General features: G+C 29.0%; 2 protein-coding genes across 2 annotated transcripts; both read left to right on the top strand.

The window, feature by feature from the left end:
* The first annotated feature begins 9892 nt into the window (after window positions 1-9892).
* LOC139098817 (uncharacterized) lies at window positions 9893-11086 on the top strand. Its single transcript, XM_070651146.1, has 2 exons — window positions 9893-10017; window positions 10084-11086. The coding sequence occupies exons 1-2, from the start codon at window positions 9893-9895 to the stop codon at window positions 11084-11086; spliced, it is 1128 nt and encodes a 375-aa protein (XP_070507247.1).
* A 10057-nt stretch (window positions 11087-21143) lies between these two features.
* On the top strand, window positions 21144-23311 carry LOC139098852 (esterase B1-like). Its single transcript, XM_070651198.1, has 4 exons — window positions 21144-21374; window positions 21467-22495; window positions 22621-22875; window positions 22933-23311. The coding sequence occupies exons 1-4, from the start codon at window positions 21240-21242 to the stop codon at window positions 23125-23127; spliced, it is 1614 nt and encodes a 537-aa protein (XP_070507299.1). The 5' UTR covers window positions 21144-21239; the 3' UTR covers window positions 23128-23311.
* The last annotated feature ends 1429 nt before the right edge of the window (window positions 23312-24740 follow it).

The following is a 24740-nucleotide window of genomic DNA, read 5'->3' as shown; positions in this document are numbered from 1 at the left end:
GTCTTCTGCTGGTACGTAATTAACTTTAATTAGTCCTTGTTCCTTGATGTCCTTGATGAAATGATATCTTGTTTCTATGTGCTTAGTGCTGTTGCTGAATTTATGATTATCTATCATCTTAATCGCGCTCTGATTATCTGCTAAAATTTGAACCGGATACTGGACATTGATGCTAAAATCTTGAGATAGTCTCTGTAACCAAATCAATTCCTGACATGCTTCGGACAGTGCCACATATTCAGCTTCGGTGGACGACAGCGAAACGCAAATCTGTTTTCGACATGCCCAGCTTATCGTACCACCAAAAGCAAAAACTATAAAACCGCTGTTGGACTTTCTGTCTACTCTATCTTCAGCCCAATTAGCATCTGAATACATGAGTAAATCTGAATCTGAATTCTGGTTACTTAATCTTAAGCTTAATTTTTTTGTGCAACTTAAATACCGGATTACTCGTTTAACTTCATTTAAATCTAATTTAGTTGGCTTGCTTACTTTCTGACTTAATATGGAAACACTTGATGAAATATCTGGTCTTGAATTTGTACTTACGTACAAAAGCATTCCAATTAACTTTCTGTATTCATCATTATCTGGAAGTGGATCTGAATTCTGAAGTTTGTAATAGCCTGTGTCTAATGGAAACTTTGATGCTTTTGCATCACTTAATTTTGATTCCTCAGTTATTTTATCAATATATGATTCTTGATTAATAAAATAATCGCCATTCTGATCTTTCTTGATTTGAATACCTAAGAAATACTTAACGTGACCTAAGTCCTTGATTTGGAATTTAAGACTTAATTTTGATTGAATTTGATTCACTATATCTATATCTGAACCTGCAATTAGAATGTCATCCACATGAATGACTATGAAGCATGACTTATGATCTGAATGTTTAATATATAGACATTTGTCTATCTGACTTTGTTTAAAATTATTGTCTATAAATACTTGATGTATTGTTGAATTCCATACTCTTGCTGCCTGCTTTAGACCGTATAAACTTTTCTTTAATCTGTAGACTTGATTATTTACTTGATATCCTGGTGGTTGTTTTAAATAAATTTCTTCCTTAAGTTCTCCATTTAGAAATGCTGACTTAATATCTAATTGTTTTACTATATATTTTCTCTTAGCACTTACTGCTAAAAGTAATCTGAATGTTGATGATCTTATTACTGGAGCAAATACTTCATCGTAATCTGTTCCATACTTTTGACTGAAACCTTGAGCGACTAAACGCGCTTTATAACTTATGACTTGATTATTTTCATCTAACTTTTTCTTGAAAACCCATTTTGAGCCAACTGCAAGTCTTGATTCAGGTAAATTTACTAAATCCCATGTATTATTGTCATTAAGACACTTGATTTCCTCATTCATCGCTTCAACCCATTTATCTTTCTCTGAACTTTGAATTGCTTCTTTATAATTTCTTGGTTCTGATGATTGATGTACACAATTTACTTCATAATCTGCAAATCTTGCTGGAAGTTTTCCTGCATTAGTTCTTGCCGGTCTTTGATTTAGTCTTTCAACTTCATATGGAGGATCTTGTGCTTCATTTTGTATTTCAGCTGCTTGGTTTGGAACTAAGTGTTGAATATTTTCTTCTGCATCAAAAAATTCATCTTCATTATCTGCAATTGGAACAATATTATTTTCTGTATTTATTGTAAAATCAGTATCATAAATTGGAATAACGTTTGATTCGTTTGATTCTAGATTTGGAATTTCGCTACTACTGGCAGCTGATTTTTGTTGTATTGATAGACTTGATTCCTTCTTTTGATTCTTACTATTTAAAAATACTACATTTCGACTTAATTTTACTGTATTTGAATTAGGATCGTATACTCTATATCCTTTAGCTTGATCGTCATGTCCTACATATATACACTTACGTGCTTTGATATCTAATTTCTTTCTATTTATTTCTGGAATCATTACATAGACTTGAGATCCAAACTCATGGAAATCTTTAAATAATTGTGACTTTGAATAAAATTTCTCAAAAGCTGAAATTGAATTATTTTTACTTAGTACTCTATTTAAATTGTAATTAGCTTCCCTGATTGCTTCCGTCCATAAAAATTTTGGAAGATTAGAATCAATAAGCATGGTTCTTGCTGCTTCAACTAAAGTTCGATTCTTTCTTTCAGCTACACCATTTTGTTCAGGTGCATAGCCAACTGTAGTCTGAATTTTTATTCCTTCTTTTCTTAAGTAATCTTGCAGTCTTTCATTCAAATATTCTGTGCCTCTGTCGGTTCTAAATATTTTAGGCTTACTTTTAAACTGTACTTTGATATTTTCAATAAATTCAATTACTTTAGATGGAACTTCCGACTTTTGTTTAATAAACTTGACTTCTGTATAGTTACTATAAATATCTACAAATGTTATTAAATATCTATATCCATTGATGGACATACTTTCGAATGGTCCGCACACGTCACTGCAAATGACATCTAACACACTTTCTACTTGATTTGCGATTTTAGGAAAACTTTTCTTTGCTAATTTTCCTTGAATACATGCTTCACACTGATTTGAACATGTACAATCTCTGAATTCAACTCCTCTGGTTTTCATTCTCTTAATATCATCTAAATTTCTATGACTTAATATTTTATGCCAATCATGAATACATAATAGATTTCTGACACTGAAAACTTCATGCTTAATATTGTATTTCATACTAAATAATATGAATAATCCATTTGATTTATGACTAGTTAAAAATGTATGTTTATTATTTTTAATTTTACACTGATTTTTCTCAAAGTGTAATGAAAAGTGGTCATCCAACAACTTAGATACCGAAATAATATTTGCAAATTTCTTGTTTCTCAAATACAACACATTTCTTAAATTGATTCGTATCTTTTGATTATTCGTATTAATAATGATGATTGAAACTGTGCCAATTCCATTAGCTATTAATTCATATCCATTGGCTACTTTAATTTTTTCATCTGAACTTCGAATTTCTCTAAAAAGACTTAAGTTAGAACATACATGCATACTTGCACCTGAATCTACATACCATTCCATCTGTTCATCGTCTTCCGATCTTTGGATCATCTTGATTGCTGCTTCTTGAGCTTTTTCCTTTATTTTTTGTTCAATTTCTTTAACCTTGTTGGATTTTTCCTGATTAAATTTTAATTTGAAGCAATTCTTCTTTATATGTCCAACTTTGCGGCAATATCCGCACTCCAAATTCTTATGATTATCGCTGTAAGTCACTTTCATTATTTCTCCAGATTCGTTTGCCTTCTTCTTTTCATATTCCTCAATTAAAATTGATTTAATATTTTGCATAGTGAGTCGTTTTTCGTCCCATGCCTCAACAGCCGTAACGACTGAATTATAGTCCTCATTTAAGCTTGCTAGAATTGCATTGACAGCCATATCATTGGGTAATGGCGTTCCCATCTCAGCTAATTGGTCAAAATAATTGAGCATGACACTTAAGTGCTGACGTAACGATTCTCCCTTTTTTAAGGTTGTGTGAAAAATATTCTTAAAAACTCGATTTTTAGATCCAACACCTGATTTCTTGTGCTCTTCTTCCAATGCTTTCCATGCTTCTTTTGCTGTCTTGGCATTCTTGATGTAAATGATTTGTGAGTTTGAAACTCCCAGAATTATTAAATTTAGTGCCTTTTGATTCAATTTAAGCCATTTCGCTTTTTCACTTTCTTCTAATGGCTCATCATTTTCAATAGCGCTCCAAACTTCCTTTTCTTGCATCAATGCCTTGATCTTAAAACTCCAAACTGAATAATTATCGCTATTCAACTTATCTATATAATTCATGCTTCTATCAATGCTAGAGTCTGATTCCATTTTCGAATATCTTGCTTTATCACTTGATTTTCGGTTTGTCTTGATGTTTTTCTGAATGCGTGGATCTGGGCCCATAACCTCTAGGACTGTAACTTATTTAATATAGACTTAATGTCCTTTTATTTAATAAATATGTTTCCTTTTATAAAAATGTGCTTGCTAAACTTTCTTGTCACTAATGTAAAGTCCAAGAGAAAACTACTTTGTTCAATATAATTTGAATATAAATAATACGTTATTGTTGTATTCCAACAATATCACATTTTGTTTCTCTTGCTTCATCTAACTTTGCTTATATTTGTTTTTTTATCCAAAATATGTATGTGAATACCTGCATATTGCACAATAAATTTTCTATAAAATCGCATTTTTTGTTATGCATGAATTAATAAAAAATTCCTTTGAATGATGCTTGAAGCTTAATTGTGTGTGCAAGATAAAGGAGAATTTTTCGTGCAACTACATTCGATTAAACTTACTTTTAGATTTCCTGAAAACCATTGAGTTTATTGTTAGCACTTCATTAAAAAAAACATTAATGTACTTGTTGTATTTTTAAGGAAATGCGTTTTCTTAACGCATATTTCTAATACTCTTTTATTTCAATGTGGACACGAAAAAAATTTAATTTTATTTTATGTCTGCGTACCATTATACTTTTACAAGTCTTTGCACTATATTCATTTGAGTCTTCTTACAATTCTAGGAGATAAGAACCTTAAGCAATGGAGCAAAAAGAATATTATTATTAAACAAGAAGACAGAAATTTAAGATAAGACCCAAATTTCTTCTTAGAGAACCTTAAAAACAATGCTTGGAATTAAGAGGCCAAGAAAATTAAATTAAATTGAAATGAGATTTGAAATGACTCATTAGAATTAAATTGATGAAATATTTTTAAATAATAGACTAGAATGCGCTATGAAATAACTGAAAGCAATGGGAAAGCTTTAATAAGTTCTAATAGATTTTGATTTAAGAGTGAAATAAATTAAGATTACTTTAAAACTGACCATTAGTTATCGAACATTATTGACATCCAAGCGAGAATTGTTTCCTGCAATCATTTTAATGATAACTGACACAGTGCATCATTCAGTAAACATCGTGCCAATTTTAATTATATATATATATATATTCAATAAAATGTAATTTCGAATATGGTCTGAATTTCATGTGTCCGACAATCGTATTCAATATATCTTGAAAACAAATGATGAAACCAAAAAGATGAATATTTTGTAAATTACGTTTCGTTTCTTCAATGACAGGAGCTCCATTAATCATTTCAAACTATGGTTGTGGATAAACTTTACTTTTGTTATTACTTCTGTTTATTCAATAATATCTGTTAGTGAGTGAATTTTTGGACATTTTTTCATATTCAAATGTATTTTCTTTCGTCTAAAAGTTATCAGTTTTCAGTCTTTCCTTATGTAATCAACCTCACCCCCTCAAGAGTTGAAAGAGTGAATGAATAAAAAAATCATAAAATTTATCTCTATTGTATTTTTTTCTTTGGTCTTTTATTTTCATGTGTACATAACCTAATTTATTTTCATGAGATTAAAAAGAAGATTTTGAATTGTTCGGTAGAGACGAAACTTGAATCAGAAATCTATTGTATAAAATCACCTTCAATATTGTCAGTTCTTTCATTTCAATTTTTTCATCCCTTCTTAGAATTATTACTCAATAGTGAAGGAAAATTTATTTAAAATCCATTTAGAGGATTTTCGTTTAAAATTTTTAATTTTGTTGAGTGCTATTGAAATCGACTTCAGTAATGTTCCTGTAAGTTCATTTTATCAATTACACTGGTCCGTTACTAAATATGAACAAAAGCTTTTACAACAATATTACATACATTCCATCATGGACATATGGAAAGTTGGAATTTCCATTGTCGCAACTTCCAGTTTATTGGATGCTGGAATCAAAAAATGTTTGTTTAAAAATGAAAATTCTTCTACAGTAGTGTCTACATGTAACATGCTTTTCTCGTGTGTAGGAGAGAAAAGGAAAAGAAAATTTTGTATTCATTATGTGTCTTTAAAATGTAAAAAAAGAAATTTGTAAAAAGTATAGGAGGAAAAAAACGCAATATGAATCGATTATTATTCTGTCTCATTTTCTATCTATATGTATATTGACATTAATTGAATTTTCCTATAAAACTTTACCATTTCACAACTCTAATCGAAAAACTTTTCAAATACGGAAATTTTTTAATGGAAGGGAATTTTTATTAATGAATTTTCACATTTTAATATTTGGTACAAAATATAAGTTTTGTAGCTAAATGTCACATAAATATCCCTCGAGATTAAAATGTATACACACAGATCATGGTATTTGTAATGAGGTAAAAAGAAAGGCATACCATTTTGGCGACAGTATATGACGCATTATTCATGAATATAAATGTTTATTTAGGGACTTAATTCTTAAGATTTTGAAAATTGTTAATGTTATTAGGCATACAACATTATCATTGTATAAATTATTTTATTTTTGGTAATTTAATCCTTTATGTCTCTTATTTATTCTATTACAAAATGGATAGAACCTTTCGTAATGAAACATATTAATAATAATATTCTTCTATTGAGTATCAAGTCTATTGCTATCCAGAAGAACAAATTATGCATTAAAAAAGCCAAACATGCAATAAAGGAACAGTTTATTTCTATCAATATGTAGAACAACTGGTGAACAAAATAAGAAAATCCTTATTCATTCATGGCTGTTTTTGTGTAGTCTGCATACATATAACAGCATACTGCTTTTATACGTTATTTTTAGTCGCAATAGTATTCACGCGTTGTTACGATTTCAAATTACATTGTTAGCGGTATGTAATATATATTCAGAGAGTGAAAAAAGCGGAAAAATAAGTTTGATGCTTTAGTCTGTAACTCATTCGCGTTCCAACAATAAAAAGGTAGATGTTGAAATAAATTTCATATTTCAAAGAGCTCTCGCTCTCATCATGACAGAATTTCCTGTTTGTGACAATATGTTTGAATAGATTATTATTATGTTGTTGTTGTTGTTGTTGTATGTAGGAATAAGTGTGAAGTCAAGTGTTAGATATCAGAAATTTAAAGTGAAAATTTATGCAGAGTAGAGGTTCTGTGAAGTGATTTGTATAAAGTTATATGCTGTATTATATCCTTTTACATGTGCAGTTGAAAAACATATTCTCATTTTATATTAAGTTACTATGTGTTAACAAGATCATGAAGATTTGCAAAAATCGGGTTGTAGTTGTTAACAGCGTATGTCAATCGGAACTAACAAACATCCTTTTTCTTTCTTCTTTCATTGAGCTAATCCTTAATGCAGATACATAGTATGAAAATGTTTAAAAGCTACATCAATAATTGCGTCTATCTTTCATATTCACAAAGCTTAGCAATTTTGCATGAAATGTGTCTGAATGGAAAAGTTTTTTTCTTTATCATAGCAACTAATTGTGAGATTTTATGTAGCACCCGTTCTTTTTGTATTATATTAAAGTTGTGAATATTTTACTACCATCACATTCAAATTGTATATCCAATATAACCAAAATGAGTAAAGGGTTAAAAGGGTTGTCAATCTTCCTTTTAAAAATGCCATTAAAAAGGAAAATGACTTTTCATGAGTTACAGAAATAGGGAAATTCTTTTCTAGTACTCAAAAAGGCACACTGTATGAATGAATCATCTAGTATATTTTGCTTTTCCGTTTCATTCTACGTGCAAATACTCATACAAAATGAAACGAAATGAGTATTGAACAGTGAATGGAACATATAATAATTTGGAAAATCATCAAAGATGGAAATTGAGAAATCAATGAGAGGAAATTTGTTTTCTTCTTTTTTAAAAGCTATTTCCAAACTATTCAAATAAAGGAAGACTTTTCATCCCTTTTAGAGGATCATTCAAGTGAAAATTTGTTATCATCAAATATTTTGATAAAATATCGTTTATCACCGAGGAAAATGCTATTCAATTTAAAGGAAATGAGTTGCATACTAATTGTTATTTTTATTTTGTGAACTCTTTGAACAACTTTATCCCGAGCGACACTTCATCACAATTCCATCACAAGTACCATGTGTCGCTTGGGCTGACATAATTAAAATCCATCATTCCATAAAAACACTTTATTTTAAACTTAAAATCCCATTTGGTATCGGTTTATTAAAATTTCACAAATTTTCATCCTTGGGTGAGCATAATATGCCTGAAAACCACCATTAAACGAATTGACAATTATCTGATTGAATTTTGTAAAGTGTTTTCTCTGAAAAATAAAATATGTGTGAATTTGTATGGGAATCTTATGTCACTTATTTTGATATTTTGACACGTATCAGCGGTTTTCGCAGCACTTTGAAATTTCGGTATTAAACCTTAAATCAAAATGATTTATGCGAACATTAACCTTTCCATTTGAGACTTGTATATTTTTCAGAATTTAGAAATCCTTTTCTCTTTCGACATTGTTCTGACAGAAAAGAAATAAATTTTCTTGTATCATTATTTATAGAGTTGAAGTCTATAGTCTAATAAAGATAATACTCGTTGATTCTCATAGTTTAAAAAGTTTTCAAAATACATAGATGAAAAGTGTATAACAACTTCAAGCAAGGAATAAAAATGTTTTCAAATATTATGATGAAATAGATTTAAAACGATGCTTGAAAGATATTTACGATTGGGGAAAATAAAAATTGGAAATAAATGAATTATGAATGAAATATTAAATTTTGGGGCCGCCAATTTTATCACAGTATGCGAGCGAATTTATTGGATTTTTATTACAGATTGCCTGCCTGTGGCGAACTTTTTTCATAGACATAATTTTCTCTTTTTCTTCTTTTTTTCTGTTAGTAAACTTGATATTGTATGAAGGAAGGGAAAATTGTTTTGTCGGATGAAATGAGAGAGAAATTTTTTTCTGTTTTTATTTTTCTGAAAAATGTGAGGAAAAACAAGAGCATTTGGCGGCAATAGAATATTTTTGCCAGTCATAAAACAATGTCTCAAACCACTCCCAATAATATGCTTGCTTTTGTCTCGTCATAGAGCGTGATTTTCAAATAAGCGCCACTTCCTATATGAATGTATGTTGTTGAAGTATTTCTTATTTACCTTAAGTAAGTATTTGAAAACTCAAACGAGAAGGATTGCAAGATAAATATATCTAGAATAACCGAGTAATTGCCGTGTAGCTAGGCAGAAGAAGAATAATTTTTTCCCCAATGCAGAAGGTATTGTAAACTTTCAATTAATATATTTAAGGCTTCTCAAAATTTTGTTTTCAACCTTTCCAACAATACAAGTGTGCGATAAATTTGATTGATTTGTTTAAAAAGAAAAATGTAATTTCAAAATTGATGTGCAAATACCTACAAATTGTATACCTAACAAAATTATAAGGTATATTAATTTTTTGAGTAAACATTCGAATGAAAACATTCTCGACATTTAATGATTTCATGAGTTTCTTTTATGAAATGATTCCAATACTTTTGAGATTTCTTTACTTCATCGCCCATGCTTGATTTTTGTTACATTATGTATATAAAAATATAAATATTATCATATGTATGTGTTGAAAGTCTCAGCAATACTTTATTGTCGAAAAGTTAATTGGATTTTATCCTTAAGGCATGAAACATTTTCATTTTCAATATCTTCATAAATATTCATTAGAACATTGTATTAACCATAAATAACAGTGTTCCTTTATTTAGAGCGAAAAGTTGCTCGCAGATGAATTAGAGGGATAAAGTTTTTTTTATTTAAACTGCACAGTAATACAAGGTAATACAAGGTAGATGGTTCTCAAACAATCTATGAAGCAAATAAGCTTTTTGATTTTACCAATCGAATTTTTTCTACATCAAAGTAAGCTTTTGAATTCAAAATAAAATTTTCATTAAAATTGCTTTGTTAAAAACTCCTACGCAAATTGAAAGTTAATAATCCTTGTTTTGTTGACTTGTTTAGTTAAAATACTTTTGACATAAAGATGACAGCAAAGCCGAAAAAATCCAATCATAATAATACTATTCAAAATCGACCAGTAACAGACGAAATGACTCGAGTGAATGTAAGAAAAAACGAAGACATAGAAATTGAATACAATAAGTATTGGTAAGATAAACATTTATTCTGAAAAGTTCTTTTTCTTTAATTTTGATTCTTCATTTATTCCATTAGTATCTTAATACGAGAGCTTGTCGATGTTTTACCGGAAGACTCAAAGCATAAGCCAAAGATAGCAAAATGGGTTCATTTACTTGTAAATCCGCTTAATGCAGCCCAATCATTGGAAATTCGTGAAAAACGCAATCAATATCTGTTTATCATTTGCTGTGGATTACTTACTGGAAACATAAGTTCATTTTTGAAATTGGCCAAAACAAAACATTTAAAAGTTGATCAGTCTAAAAAATCAAAATTCGCCAAAGTTGCCGGCATGAAAGGACAAATGGCAGCTATGAAACCATCAATAGCTGATGAACATGGATTTCCTCACTCTTTGAAAGATGCTTTTGATCCATTGAAATTGACGAACATTGAAGATGTTTTTTGCAAAGCTGAATGGGAAAATTCTCGTTATTGGGAGAAAAGACTTCAAAGCATTAAAGATGAAGAGAATGCTTTCAAGAAATCATCCACATATAGGAATCAGCAAACAAAAGCATTCGATAGAATCTGTACTATTCATGGATCGAACGAAAAATGCCCCAATGATTTGAAAGACGTCAAAATTGGAAGATGTTTAGATAAACAGTTTGAGTATTTGTTAGCATTAGCAGAATTTTATAAAGAATCGTTTAGATGTGATGCAAACAAAATGAGTCGTATTAACTTATGGCTTCAGGCACTGTCAAAAATCGACGTTACATTTTGTGCTCAAATGAAAGGTATTCGAAATGACTATGCAATGATTTTGGTTGGATATCTTGTAAACAGTGAAATGAAAGGTCCATTTGAAGATTTGCCGGGAGCAAATTTACAACCATTGATGAAAGCTATTGCTACCTACGCAGCGAAGCGTCAAATTGAATTGAATGATAAATCTAAAGTACCATTGAATCCGGCAAGTGATACAATTGAAAATTTTATGAATAACGTACCTAAAATAGACGAAGGGGCATTTGCTTTGTTATCACTTAGCGGAAATCTATTTAAAATGAAATCTCATCATAATTTTTGATTCAATTTCTCTATTCTTCAACAGCCATTGAAATGTAAATAAAATAACGATTTGAGATTGCATTGATATTTTTATCCTATATTGATTTTGTTTTCATTGTTCAAATATTATACTTTTTAATACCACACCACAGAAGAATCTTCTTACAAGTATTTGTTCAAACATTTTTCTTAAATTTTTCTTTTATTTTTATTTGAAAAATAGCTTTTTATCTTGCAGGAATGGGGTAGAGGAATAAAGGAACGCAAATATTTTGACATTTTATATTTTGGTCAATTACTAGAAACAGCTAAAAACCACATCAAATAAAGTAATAAAAACAACTTTGGTGATATCATATAAAAAACTTTATGGACTCTCGTATTTCAGCTTGTTCCTGATGGTGTAATAAAATTTTGTAATGTTTTTCAAATACATACAGTAGCGTGCAAAAGTGAGTGGACAGTTCATAAATTTTGATAATTTTGCTTAAAAAGTATCTAAATATCAACCATTTTACTTCAAATTTTCACAGCATGTCTATTTTATAGCAAGATTTTATAAACTCAACTCATTTTCTACTTTAATTAAGTAATTTAAAAAAACCGTTAACTATTCAAAATCGCTAAGGTGCAAAAGTGAGTGGACAGTTACAAATTATGAAAAAATTAGCATAACTAGTTGTTTATGATGAGATTTTAGACTTAAAACATAAAATACCTATGTTCTTCTATAATTCTGTCGAAAAAATTTCCATCAAAACCACGTGTTTTCCGATTTTTCTTGAATTCAAAATGGCGGACATTTTTCATCATTTTGAATGTAATTTCTCTTATATTACTGCATTAATTAATGAAACTTTTACATATTTCTATTGTATTTTAATTAAGCTTTCATAATATATATAAATTTTTATAGTAAAAGTAGTTAATCTACAAAATTTTTGTAAAAATATTTCTTTGGATGCAATTTTTCTCAGAGAACAAAATATTTTATTGAGAAAATCTAATTAAATAATATGATTATACAGGACTTTTTGGTATTAAATTGTTTTATTTTGTTCATTTAATACTAATTACTAAGCTTTAAGTTGCTACTAAAATAATCCAGCCAGTTACAAGCAATCAAACAGTGGGTTTAAAGAAGAACTTAAAAAGACAAAAATGCATATTTCTCGAAATAAGTTAAAACCTAATTATCGATTCAGAAAATCAATTTAAATGTTTAATTTCAACAAAAATAAGCATCTGGAATCAAAATCTTCCCAGAATATAACACAAAATGTGAATTTTGACACATTTTCTTTTTTCACTGGCTGAAGACTTAACACAACCCACTGTTTGATTGCTTGTAACTGGCTGGATTATTTTTGTAGTAACTTAAAGCTTAGTAATTAGTAATAAATGAACAAAATGCAACAATTTAATACCAAAAAGTCCTGTATAATCATATTATTTAATTAGATTTTCTCAATAAAATATTTTGTTCTCTGAGAAAAATTGCATCCAAAGAAATATTTTTACAAAAATTTTGTAGATTAACTACTTTTACTATAAAAATTTATATATATTATGAAAGCTTAATTAAAATACAATAGAAATATGTAAAAGTTTCATTAATTAATGCAGTAATATAAGAGAAATTACATTCAAAATGATGAAAAATGTCCGCCATTTTGAATTCAAGAAAAATCGGAAAACACGTGGTTTTGATGGAAATTTTTTCGACAGAATTATAGAAGAACATAGGTATTTTATGTTTTAAGTCTAAAATCTCATCATAAACAACTAGTTATGCTAATTTTTTCATAATTTGTAACTGTCCACTCACTTTTGCACCTTAGCGATTTTGAATAGTTAACGGTTTTTTTAAATTACTTAATTAAAGTAGAAAATGAGTTGAGTTTATAAAATCTTGCTATAAAATAGACATGCTGTGAAAATTTGAAGTAAAATGGTTGATATTTAGATACTTTTTAAGCAAAATTATCAAAATTTATGAACTGTCCACTCACTTTTGCACGCTACTGTAGGTTTAATTCAGCATATCAATGTTTCAGTATTCCTACAATTTTCAGCAGTTCGTTAATAAATTTGACGGTTTTTGAAATATTTGGCATGTCCACAACGCCATGCTTCACTAAATTTGATGGTAATCACTTCTTAAATATTTTCTTTGTTTCATTGAATTTTATGTAAGAAAAAATATCTCTCATAAAATAAATTGAAAACCTATCTAACACAAAGTATCACAAGTGTGTAAAAAAAGGGAAAGATAATTTTATATGTATTCCCCTGTGTATTCCTCAATGTCATAAAAACAATCATAATTGTATGGTTGATTAGAAAATTGTTTCATGATTCCTAAGAGCTAACATATTTTAATGGAAGTGAAACAGATAAGGATAAAACAGAATTTTAAAATATTTTTATTTCAGAAATGCTTCCATTTATTTTCACAACATAAATAGTTAATGAAGTTCAACACTATGCCTTAATATACACAGTTTTGATACTTGTACAACTATTTTAGTTTCTATAGTTGATTTTGCAGTAATTTGAAACTTTAAATTTCATATACGAAAGGCTTTGCATATTCTTTCTTGGGAAGGTTCAGCACTGAATAAACATAAAAGTTTTAATAGATGATTATTGATTTGTTATACTAGATTTTATCGAAACTTTTTTTTTATATAAATAGTTTATCAAGAAATCGTTAGGAAATGGTCTAATTCACGTCAGTTGTTGTAAATAAGGGTTCATGATTTAAGATGTAAAATTTAGGATCTAATCTCCTTCAATATTTTATTTACGAGCACACGCATAAGAGCAATAAAAAATTAGCAATATAAATTATATTGTTACTATATTGTATTATGTTTTATTTATGTGTTTTTAATCAAAACAACATTCGCATACCTGGTGAATGTTTTAATCCCTCTTAATTTTAAGATACAGAGAAAAAAAGAGAGATTAAAACTTGTCGATCTTAATCTTCGTGTAGCCACAATGAAGGGATTTCGATTTTTAAATAATTAATTACTTGGATTTACATTATTAAGCAGTTGTTTTCATATAGAGCACGATAGAGTAAAAAGGTAAACAGTTTTTAAATATTCATAACATTCTATGTGTGCCTACACAATTTGTCGAATTTGTAGTTAAGTCGAGATCAAAAATTATTTCTTTCAGCTATTATCAATTTTTATTTCACGAAATATATTGAGCAACATAGGAAAAGCTTTAAACTTGATTGAAAGTTTTATTTTCTCAAACATCAAAAGCTTAACAATAGAATTTGGAACATTAAAGATTGAACATGCTCTTAGCAATAGAAGACGAAAGAAATTTATTTTTCAAATGCTTTAACCAGATAAGTATGTGCATTTCCATTTGTGGTATATTTTGTAACACTCAATCCTTAATGATTTTATGTCATGAAATGAAAGATAAAAAAAGAATCTCTCTTTGATTATTTTCTGCTGATCAAAGTACAAAAAGTATAGTTTAGTGAAAATGAAGAGAAAATTATTCTTTAATGACAATATCGCATGTCTGTTACGGTGTCAGAAAGGTTTTTTTTATTCACTCAAGTCTTTTAAATAATGAGATGTGATGATTCTGTAAGTAAGAGTAGAAGATTGCGGTTTGAACTTTAACTTCATTTGAGCATTGAGATTTTTAGTAGATGTGAAAATGGATAGAAGAAGAAGGAGGAGAGAAAAAAATGAAGAAGAAAGTTTTTTGACAGGATTACAAATTACTGAAAAGCAAGAATATAATTTGTGGTTTTAATCAACATGTAGATTATGTGAGAAAATGTTCCTCATTAGTAATAAAGATTGATTGAAATTTGAGTTTAGAAGTGTCTTGAGAATTTCTTGTAAAACATTTGTGGAAAAAATACTGTGCATTATAAATTATCATCACGTTTGCAAATTTCTACATTAATTAATCAAACATTCTGAATTTGAAAAATGAAAATTCATTTCGTTGAACTGAATGTAAATAAATATTAATTTTTTATTAGGTAGCAGATTACTGATATTTTCTGCTTAATTGATACTTTATTCCAATGAAAATTTCATGAACACAATAAATCGAATTAATAATTGAACTTTGCTGTGCACAATATTTTCATATTTTGGAAAGTAACGGAAAGTCTTTATTTTTGAGGTAGGTACAATGCTAACAACGAAATGAAAAATCAATAACTAGAGCACTTATTCTGAGTGCGGCTGATTTTAATTAAATTTTTTTGAGGGTATTAATGAAAATTAATTTTTACTCATTCAGTCAATTATTTCAATATTGATCTTTATGAAAGCTTTTCCATATTGATCTGTCAATATGTATTCAAACAATCTTCTTTTCCCTTCACTTTATTTTCAACACTGGCTTCCGTGAGTTTACACAGAGGGGGAAACTTTTATCGATGAAACAATGTTGAAATGAAATTTTAATTGAAGCAGAAAAAAAGATCAACGTGAAAATGTTAACGGAACATTAATCTTAAGTTAATTTGAATTTCAAATTGAGTTGAGAGGAAATTAATAAACGTTCACATCAGGAATATCATTTAAAAAAATTTGATTTATGTTTTATTTTTAAAGATAATCATCAGACATGAATACTTTTTTTTACTGAATATTACCCCTAATTAGAAAAAGAACAGTTACATCACTAATTACTCTGCAAATTTTACTATCGAGGCAGATATATTTTTTAAGTTTTAATAACATTTTGATTTTTTTATTATGAGCTAAGGACAATAAAAATCTCATTGCAATAATAACATTTTTCCATTCCTTATCTTTATTAATAGGTTGAAATTTAGTGTTGTCGTTCTTTCTATTGCAGGTGCAACATGTTAAATGGCAATAAAAAACATAAAAACCCAACAGACATTTTTAATTACTGTACATTTCATTGTGTGTTTTCCTGTTCTGGTGATAATAATTCTTTTCTATTTAGCAAAGCTCTGTATGAGAACTTTTAGTCTGAATAATTTATGATTACGTAATGAAGTTCTAACATTTTTAGTATGTATGTAATACTCTTTACATTCAAATTACTTTAAATTCATACTCAAATACAAATGCTTATTATCATTACATATTTAATTCATATTTTGATAGGTAATTTATTTATTTTTCTCATTTGGCCTGTAAAAATTAATGTGCAGTAATGTGTGATTAAAAAAAAGCAAAGCGCCCAAAGTGGGTATTATGATCAAATTAAATTTTCCGTACCATTTGAAATGATGAAATAACGACCGGGAAAGCTTTCATACCCTTAATTTTTTTGTGAAAATCGTAAAAATGTCATGAAAATGTCACATATTTTTTCGGTCATAAATTGACACATGAATGGAAATACAAATAAAAAAAAACAGTCAAGATGAGAAATTAATTCATTTTTATTTGCTATATGTACGGAGATTTTTCCCAACTTTCTTTTTATGTTATTGTTATGTTTGTTTGAATGGAAAAAAGCTCTCTCCGTAAATATTTTAGGACATAAATCATCTTATGTTCGAAACTGAAACTGGATTGCTTTTGTTTCTAATCTTTTGTCAGTAATGATAAGGGACCATTTTTTTCATGTTGATGTTTATTTTCGCATTTTTACAGAAAGCTCTTGAAATTTCATACTTTTTTGTAATCCATTATTTTGTCACAGTGACATTATCGTGAACATGAAATTAAATAAAGTGCAATGCTGTATGGTTATATAAAATGAAGTAAAATTAATTAAAAAATTTATTTAATTTAAATTTTGAATTTGTAGTTCATTTAAAATGAAAATTAAATTTCATATTTAATTTATTTCCAAATGTTGACACACACGAATTCTTCAACAATGTGACGGTAAATTTATTAATATGAAAAAATTTTTACATTCACAAACAAGAAAATTTAATTGTCCTAAAGTTACAGCAAAAATTTTAAATTTAATATCATTCATAACCTAATAAATAATAAAAATCATAAATTTAAATGAATATTTTACTTGAATGAACATTAGAGAATTGTTAAAAGTTACATACTGTCGAATCTCATTTAATTTTACCGATGCTGCGGTGAAGAACATTTGTTGATGAGTCATATTGTGTAAGTCACATGGGAAAGAAATGAAAAAGAAAAAAACAAAATTTGCTTTCATTTCTTCACATTTTTGTGAAAAATTCGCTTCAAATTCAGTTATTCATATTTTCAACGATTCACAGTCAAAAAATACACATGTGTGATAAATTATTCAAGTACGAAAATAAACTTTTTATACTCATTTTCCTTCCATAATTTATGCGATTTTTGGGAATGAATTTTTGAGTAAGCGAGGGAAGGAATTTCATTACAAATTATTATTATTTTTTGAAGAACATCCGTTTTTTATGGCATAATACAAGAATATAAAGTTTATATAGAAAGAAAAAAAGTGAGTAAAAATATTTGGTAGTAAGTATGTGCATGTAATATTATGAAAAGAAATTGAAAAATGTTGAAAACTTTTATAAACTTTTTCAAACAATAAATGAAAATGAAAGCACAGAAAAAATCAAGGCATTACACTTTATTCATTTCTTTCTTTACAACTCATACCAGCTCGTACATTAAAAAGACGAAGCATTCGTAATCTCTAATCCATTAAAAATCTCTTGATGATTATGTTCAAAATAATAATGATTTTATTTCCTGCCGTATTTTTAAAATTAAAAAATTAATAAGGTTTGAAGTATGCTAATGGAAAAAATTATATAAAAGCGAATATTTACTTCGATATTGTTTCAAATTTTGCGAAATTTCAGATCATTTGGGTCAGTTTCTATTGTTTCAGTTGAGCTTAAAAATCAGTTTGATTTTCAATTTTTCCCACGATGGAACAGAAATAAAGAAATGATAATGAAAACATCGTATCTTGATTAAATTCTTCTATTTCACTAGCTTTGCTTTTTACTTAAGATTCAGCTTAATACAATTTTCTGTTATGCTAGCTTTAGCTAATTTTTTGCAATGGCAATGATATTAATTTATTAAGTATGAAGGATTATGTAGTAAGCATAAATGTGTTTATAAGATGATAAAATGAATTATATTTAAAAGTGTTTATCCAACATAAAGAAAGGAATGTTGGCTATACGTTGAAGATTCCAAAAAATTGAGATTTAGATCGTCGATTTCCGACTATCTGTACTTAGACTTACAAATATAATTATTGAAAAATTAATAGTTTAAAAATGATATTGATTAAAATTCAAGTTAAGACCAAGCTTTGAATCTGAAATCAATTCAAAAGAGTTAATTTATTTTAAAAATTTCAGTACACTTCATTTAGTATGGTCAAGCATACTTTCTTAGAACACGTTATGAAGGTAACAAAAACTTCGTTTGGGAGGAGGAAGATAGAGAAGGACACAAAAAAACAAATTCTTTTTTGATGACTGAGTATTCTTAGAATAATAACAAATGCTTTTTCATATGTGTTGACATAAAAAGACTCAAATTGTGTTTGCTGTAACAAAATTCCTTTGAAAATAAACATGTAAATAGATTTGGTGGTATTTGTAAAGAGGCTTTGTAAATGTTTCCTCGATAGCAAGCATAAATTATACGATTCGCATAATAAATAATTTATTTATGGGTTCATTTTTTTCTATTGTGCGTGCCACCAATTCGAATGTAAATTATAAAAATTTCGCCACATTTCCACTTCACGAACATTATCGCTTTTCTTTTCTTTTTTTATACTTCTTTTTGATACGCAAGGCAAGCATGAGCTATAATGAATGAACGAGCTACCAAGAGTCACATATATAAATAGCTTATTTTTGCTGAAAATGAATAAAACTATCCCTAACATATCGCATATCATACCAGTTGTGAAAACTATTCAATAATTCACTGAGTATTCAGACTCAGTGGCGACCCGAAATCTTCTTTCGTATTCTCTTCTTTCCTTTTCTTTTTATTTTCCCTCTAACGTTCAAACACAAAAGCTTTACTTTAACATGGATAAAGATATTTGCGCAACATATATTTTGATAACAGTAGAATCATTTCTTGTGCTCTAATGTGCACGTTTACTTACAATTTATTTTTAAAATTCAACATTTTTAAACTTATTGAAAATGTCTTTTTTGTTCTCATTTTTGTTATAAAAAGTCACTCGCACATTTCATCAAAGAGATATAAATTTTCACTAAATCTGTTGTTATGTTTCAAATCATAAAATTGACTCCCAAGTGTAAAAGCTTCAATGTTTTCCTTTTTTGAATGCCTTGTCATGAAAACAGAAACAGAGATTTTTGTGTTTTGTTCACAACGGAGACTATCAGACGAGATAATAATTTATAGCATCCTTACACAAACTTCAAAGAAGGGATTCTTCAAAACAGGTTTTTAATGTTATTTTTATAAAAGAATATATTTTATTTTTACGAGTTTAAAGAGTATTACTGTGATTGATTGGAAGAGTTAATAGCGATGGGTTTTTTCACACATCTATCATTAATGAAAATAAGAAGAAGATTTATATTTTATATTTATTTCTTTTTTCACTAACAGACACTGAGCATACTCATCTAAGTGAGAGGTCCCACGAATATACTCAATCAATATAATTGAGCATGCTCAATTTTGAGTAAATGAGCATGATTCATGTCTGTCTAGGTTTAAAATCTCATATTCTGCATTTGACACAGATAAAACGGGATGAAGTAAGACAAAAATTTTGGGTTTTAGTCTTTAATCATTGATTTAAGAAAATTTAATTAAAGGGGTTTCGCTAGAATTAAAGGGTTAGAATTGTGTCAAGAAATTTATCGGATAAAATAAATTAAAAGCTAAGGTTCGCTAATATAATGGGAGAGAGAATGGAGATAAATTTGGCGCATTTACAAAATGTAGGAATAAAATGTTAGAAGGGCAGGAGAAGCTGTCTGAAGTAACTCATGTAAAAACAACGAAACGAGAGCAAAAATCTGATAAAGGTTCACTGTTATTTTCTTGCTAAATTTCTCTGCTCTCCATTCTTTCACGCAGATATTGATTTCATCATAAAGTTTTTCTTCCTTTTGCTCTACATTTTGTAAAGATTTGTTATAATATTGATACCTTTATGTTCTATTCACAAATGTGCATTCACATTTTGAAGAGAGCTATCAGCTAGTCTCCAAATTTATAAGTACATATTTTTGTAACAAAAATTTAGGGCTATTTTAAAAGTTCAAAGTAATAGAATTCCAAATTCTAATTAATTTTTGAACAGCTTTGCTCATAGCATATTTTGTATTGTTTGTATGGTTATAATTGTACTAATTACTCATTAAGTACAAGCACACCTTGGTTTTAATGTGTTTAACGAGCGAGTGTAAAAGAAAATATTTTCGACTTTTTCAGTTTTCAAAACAAGTATGTAGCATGATTATATGTGCTTAGCGTATAATGCTTGCCACAAATAGAAATTTTCAATTAATATCACATGCTGCTATTTTTCATGTTTTCAGTTTACAAGGAAAAAAGTATTATAGTTTTCATATTTTCTTTTAAATTACCTCAAAAAGCATCATCATTAAGTGAAGAGAAGAGAAGGAAGGTTTCTTTATTTTAATTTCTACACCTGCTTTGTAGTTTATTTAGCTTTCTTCCCCCGTTGGTTTTAGTAAGCAATGGCGTTTTTCTTGCATAAAGATAAAGTTTTGCTCGTAAAGTTTATGTTTTTACCATTTTAAGTGTTTTCAAGTTTCTCATACTCGAAAAATTAATGTATAATATTTTATATAGCATAAAAGCATAATAATGAAGTTTCAAAAAGTACAATATACTAAAATTGGTCTACTTTTAATGAATATAATTCCCATAAATATTTTCACAAGACAATGAATAATGTTTGTTTGTTGAGTTTTACAGTTTATCGAAGTTTTAATTTGCTGTATTTACGCTGAGAATACATATGTACATAAACATGTATACATGTGTGGGGGCATATGAATCAGTGTTGAATGTGTTTATAAAGTTTTAAAGCTAATTCTACTATAATAAGACTTATCTGCTTACACATACTATATGCGTATGAGCTACTGATAATTTAAAAACATTTAAAGTATCAACAAATTTAAAATATTCACTCAGTTGCATACGGAAGTTGGGCAGTGATTGAATATTAATAAAACTAAAATGACTGATGTTATTGCTGAAACAGAATATGGAAAGGTCCAAGGTGTTAAAACAGATTCAGTGCTTAATGAGCCATACATAAAATTTCTTGGAATTCCATACGCTAAAGCACCTCTTGGAGAACTTCGATTTAAGGTAAAAGCGCTCTTATCATTTATTTTCTTTTGTTATCTTGTAAATAATAATAAAACAATTATTGATGATTGTTATATTTATTTAAAAAATAGAATCCACAAAAGCCATCTCCATGGGACAAAGTACGTCCAGCAACTACAGAAAAGCCGAGTTGCCTTTCTATTGATAGTTTGACGAAAACATTGGTGGGATCTGAAGATTGCTTGTATTTAAATATATTTACCAAAAATATTCACGTAGAGAAACCTTATCCAGTATTAGTTTACTTTCATGGCGGCGCTTATAAAGGTGGTTCTTCAAAATTAGACATATATGGTCCTGATTATTTATTGATGGCTGACATTGTTGTGGTGACATTTAGTTATAGAGTTGGACCATTAGGATTTTTGTATTTGAATGATCAAAATTTGAATGTTCCTGGAAATGCAGGATTAAAAGATCAGTTGATGGTTTTAAACTTTGTAAAGGATAATATTCGAAATTTTGGAGGAGATCCAAATAATATAACAGCAATTGGCCATAGTGCAGGAGCAAGTTCTATTAGTTGGCACTGTCTGTCGGACATATCGAAAAATCTTTTTCAAAAAGCTGTTATAATGAGTGGATGTGCTCTAAATACATGGTCCATTACTCCCAAACGCGATTGGGCTGTACGTTTAGCAAAAGATTTGGGTTATGATGGTGACGATAGTGAAGAGGGTATTATACTAGAGTTTTTACAAAATGCTAATCCTGTCAAAATGATTGAGGTACAAAATAAGTTGATAAGACCAGAAGAATTTGGGAAAATTGCTTTTCCTTTTGCACCGCATATTGAGCCTTATGTAACAACTAACACATTTATCTCAAAGCATCCCATCGATTTACTAAAAATGGCATGGAGTAATGAAATTGATATTCTTATTGGTGGAACATCTGATGAAGGCTTAATGTATTTAGAAATCATACGAGAAATGCCAAAATTACTTGCGTCATTAAAGTTGAAAAATATGGTGCCTGTAGATGTTACAGAATTATCTGACGATGACCCTATACGATTACGTTTTGCTGAAAAATTACACCAGACCTACTATTCATCATCAAGTAGAGATTCAACAAAAGATGAATTGGCCTTTTGTAAGGTTAATATAAAACGAAGATAAACTTTTTTTTCTTTCTTTCCTTTTTATATTACATTCATCCTCTTGTTCTATGTTTTCATTCTTTTATCGATTAAAGTAAATTTTTTTTCACCCTTTGCAAACAGTTGCAGACTGATAAAGCTTTCTGGCATGGTTTGCAACGAATAATTCAAGGTCGTCAAAATTCTAGCGGCAAAGGGAAAACTTTTCTCTATAGATTTGCCGTTGATTCTCCAACTCAGAATCATTATAAAATGAATCGTTATGGACCAGATCTTAGAGGAGTCTGTCATGGAGATGAACTTTCATACATGTTCAAAAATAAATATGGTGACGTTCCAGAACGATCAACATTTGAATTCAAATCAATAGAAAGATTCGTAAGTAATCTTTTAATTAAAGTGAACCTAATCAAATTATTTGTACTAAAATAAAAGGTATCCTTGATAACATCTTTTGCTGTGACTGGTGATGCAAATTCTAACATTATCAATGCTGACATGGAAAGTGTAAAATGGGATGCAGTGGATTGTACTGAACCGCCATTTAAATGCTTGAATATTAGCGAGAGCTTAACTTTTGAGGATTTACCGGAAACAAGCAGTGTTGGAGTGATTATTCACCTTCTTTAACCGCCTGGAATAATTAAAAGGAAAAGACTTTGGATTTTCCTAATTAATAAAATTTCCTGATTTATTGTTAATCGCAACTGGCGATTTTATGGCGATGTAACGGCGATGTAAAGGCGATTTCTTAAAAGTAAAGTATTGTAAATAATTCAAATGTGTATAAAATATAATTAATTAAACTCACTAAGATATTTTGTGATTTTTATCACTTCAACAAATAATAACGAAGTGAGGTTTTGAAAACAGGGGTTTTAACTATGAAAATATTTGCTCAAATTTGAGCAACAATATTTGAATTTCAAAAAGCCGTTAAAAATCTAAACTAATTCAATGTTTTTAATTAAATTCAAAAAAGTAATTCAAATGTAATATAATGTCTCGATTAGACGATGACAATCTGGGGAGGGCGAGGCTGACGACACCCGTCAGTTCAATCTGCGTTTCTTTGATGTAGATGCTTCCATAAAGAATTCATCAAAGTCTTCATTCCCTCCAATTGATAGTACTGGAGAAGGTGGTGGGGTGGCTGCAAAGAAATTAGAATTAAGGCGGCCAATTTCCTCTCCAATATTAGCAATAGTAAATGCATCGTTAAGCAATTGATGACTGCTTTGTGGAGGAGCTGGTTCAGCTGGCTCAGGCGGAAGTGGGATATTGGCCACTTCAGGAAAATCGTTGACTGTCAATGTTGATGGAACTGGATGCTTTGGACGAGAATTGTCTGCCAAGTTTGCGTGGTACCAATTGTTGTCTCGTACCGTTGATGTAAATTCAGTCTGTCCGTTCAGCAGCAAGCCAGCAAGCGAATTGTGAAGCAAGACAGGAAATGACTTTGGGACTTTGACTTCCAGTTTGTTTCCGATTATGAAATATTCGTTCGCTAGTGAACTGGCAGCATCACGACGATACAAAAAGGTCAGCGTTCCAAAATTACGTATAATGTTACGCTTATAATTGAAAGCGAAACGGAAGCTTGTGATTGTTGCATAGAATTCAAACGCTTCAAGCACTTTGATTAAGTGAATCGTTGTGTTTGATTCAGCCTTTCTGTTAAAATTAAAGATAGCCATTGGGATTGGGATTCCATTTGCCGGGGGTTCGTCATCAACGTTGTAAGTAAATGAAAAAACTACACGACCTTGAACTAAAAAAGGGTTAGAAAATTTTACTAACTGACCCAATACGAACATCGATCCAATATCCAATAGAGATTCAGCTTCCTTTTTGTCACTAAACTGAAGAATTACGACAGAATCCAGTAGCTTTTGATTATAATCTGCGACACGAACAGCTCCAACTATTGTTTTGTAATCCATTACGAACACACGTAAAATCTCAGATAATTTTTGTCGATTGCTGATATTCTCCATTTGAATTGTCATCAATTCATCAATTTGTGATGAGTGCTGGACTTCTCTTGGCGATGAGAAATTTGAATCGACTTTTATACGTAAATCCATGTTTATTAAATAATAATTATTTTCACAATGTGCTTTTGTTATGAATTTATGAAGACTTGAAGCGAAAATTAATTCAGATGATGCGAAAATTGTTGCTGATAAATTTGAATTTAAAGTGACCGTTGAAAGTCTTAAGGCGATTTGAATGCATGCGAG

The sequence above is a fragment of the Chironomus tepperi genome, unplaced genomic scaffold, assembly GCF_022539635.2.
Source record: "Chironomus tepperi strain 1889 unplaced genomic scaffold, CSIRO-AGI_Ctep_v1 contig_454, whole genome shotgun sequence".
Lineage (NCBI taxonomy): Eukaryota > Metazoa > Arthropoda > Insecta > Diptera > Chironomidae > Chironomus > Chironomus tepperi.
The sequence above is the reverse complement of the archived record's forward strand: the minus strand, read 5'-3'. Positions and strand labels throughout refer to the sequence as shown.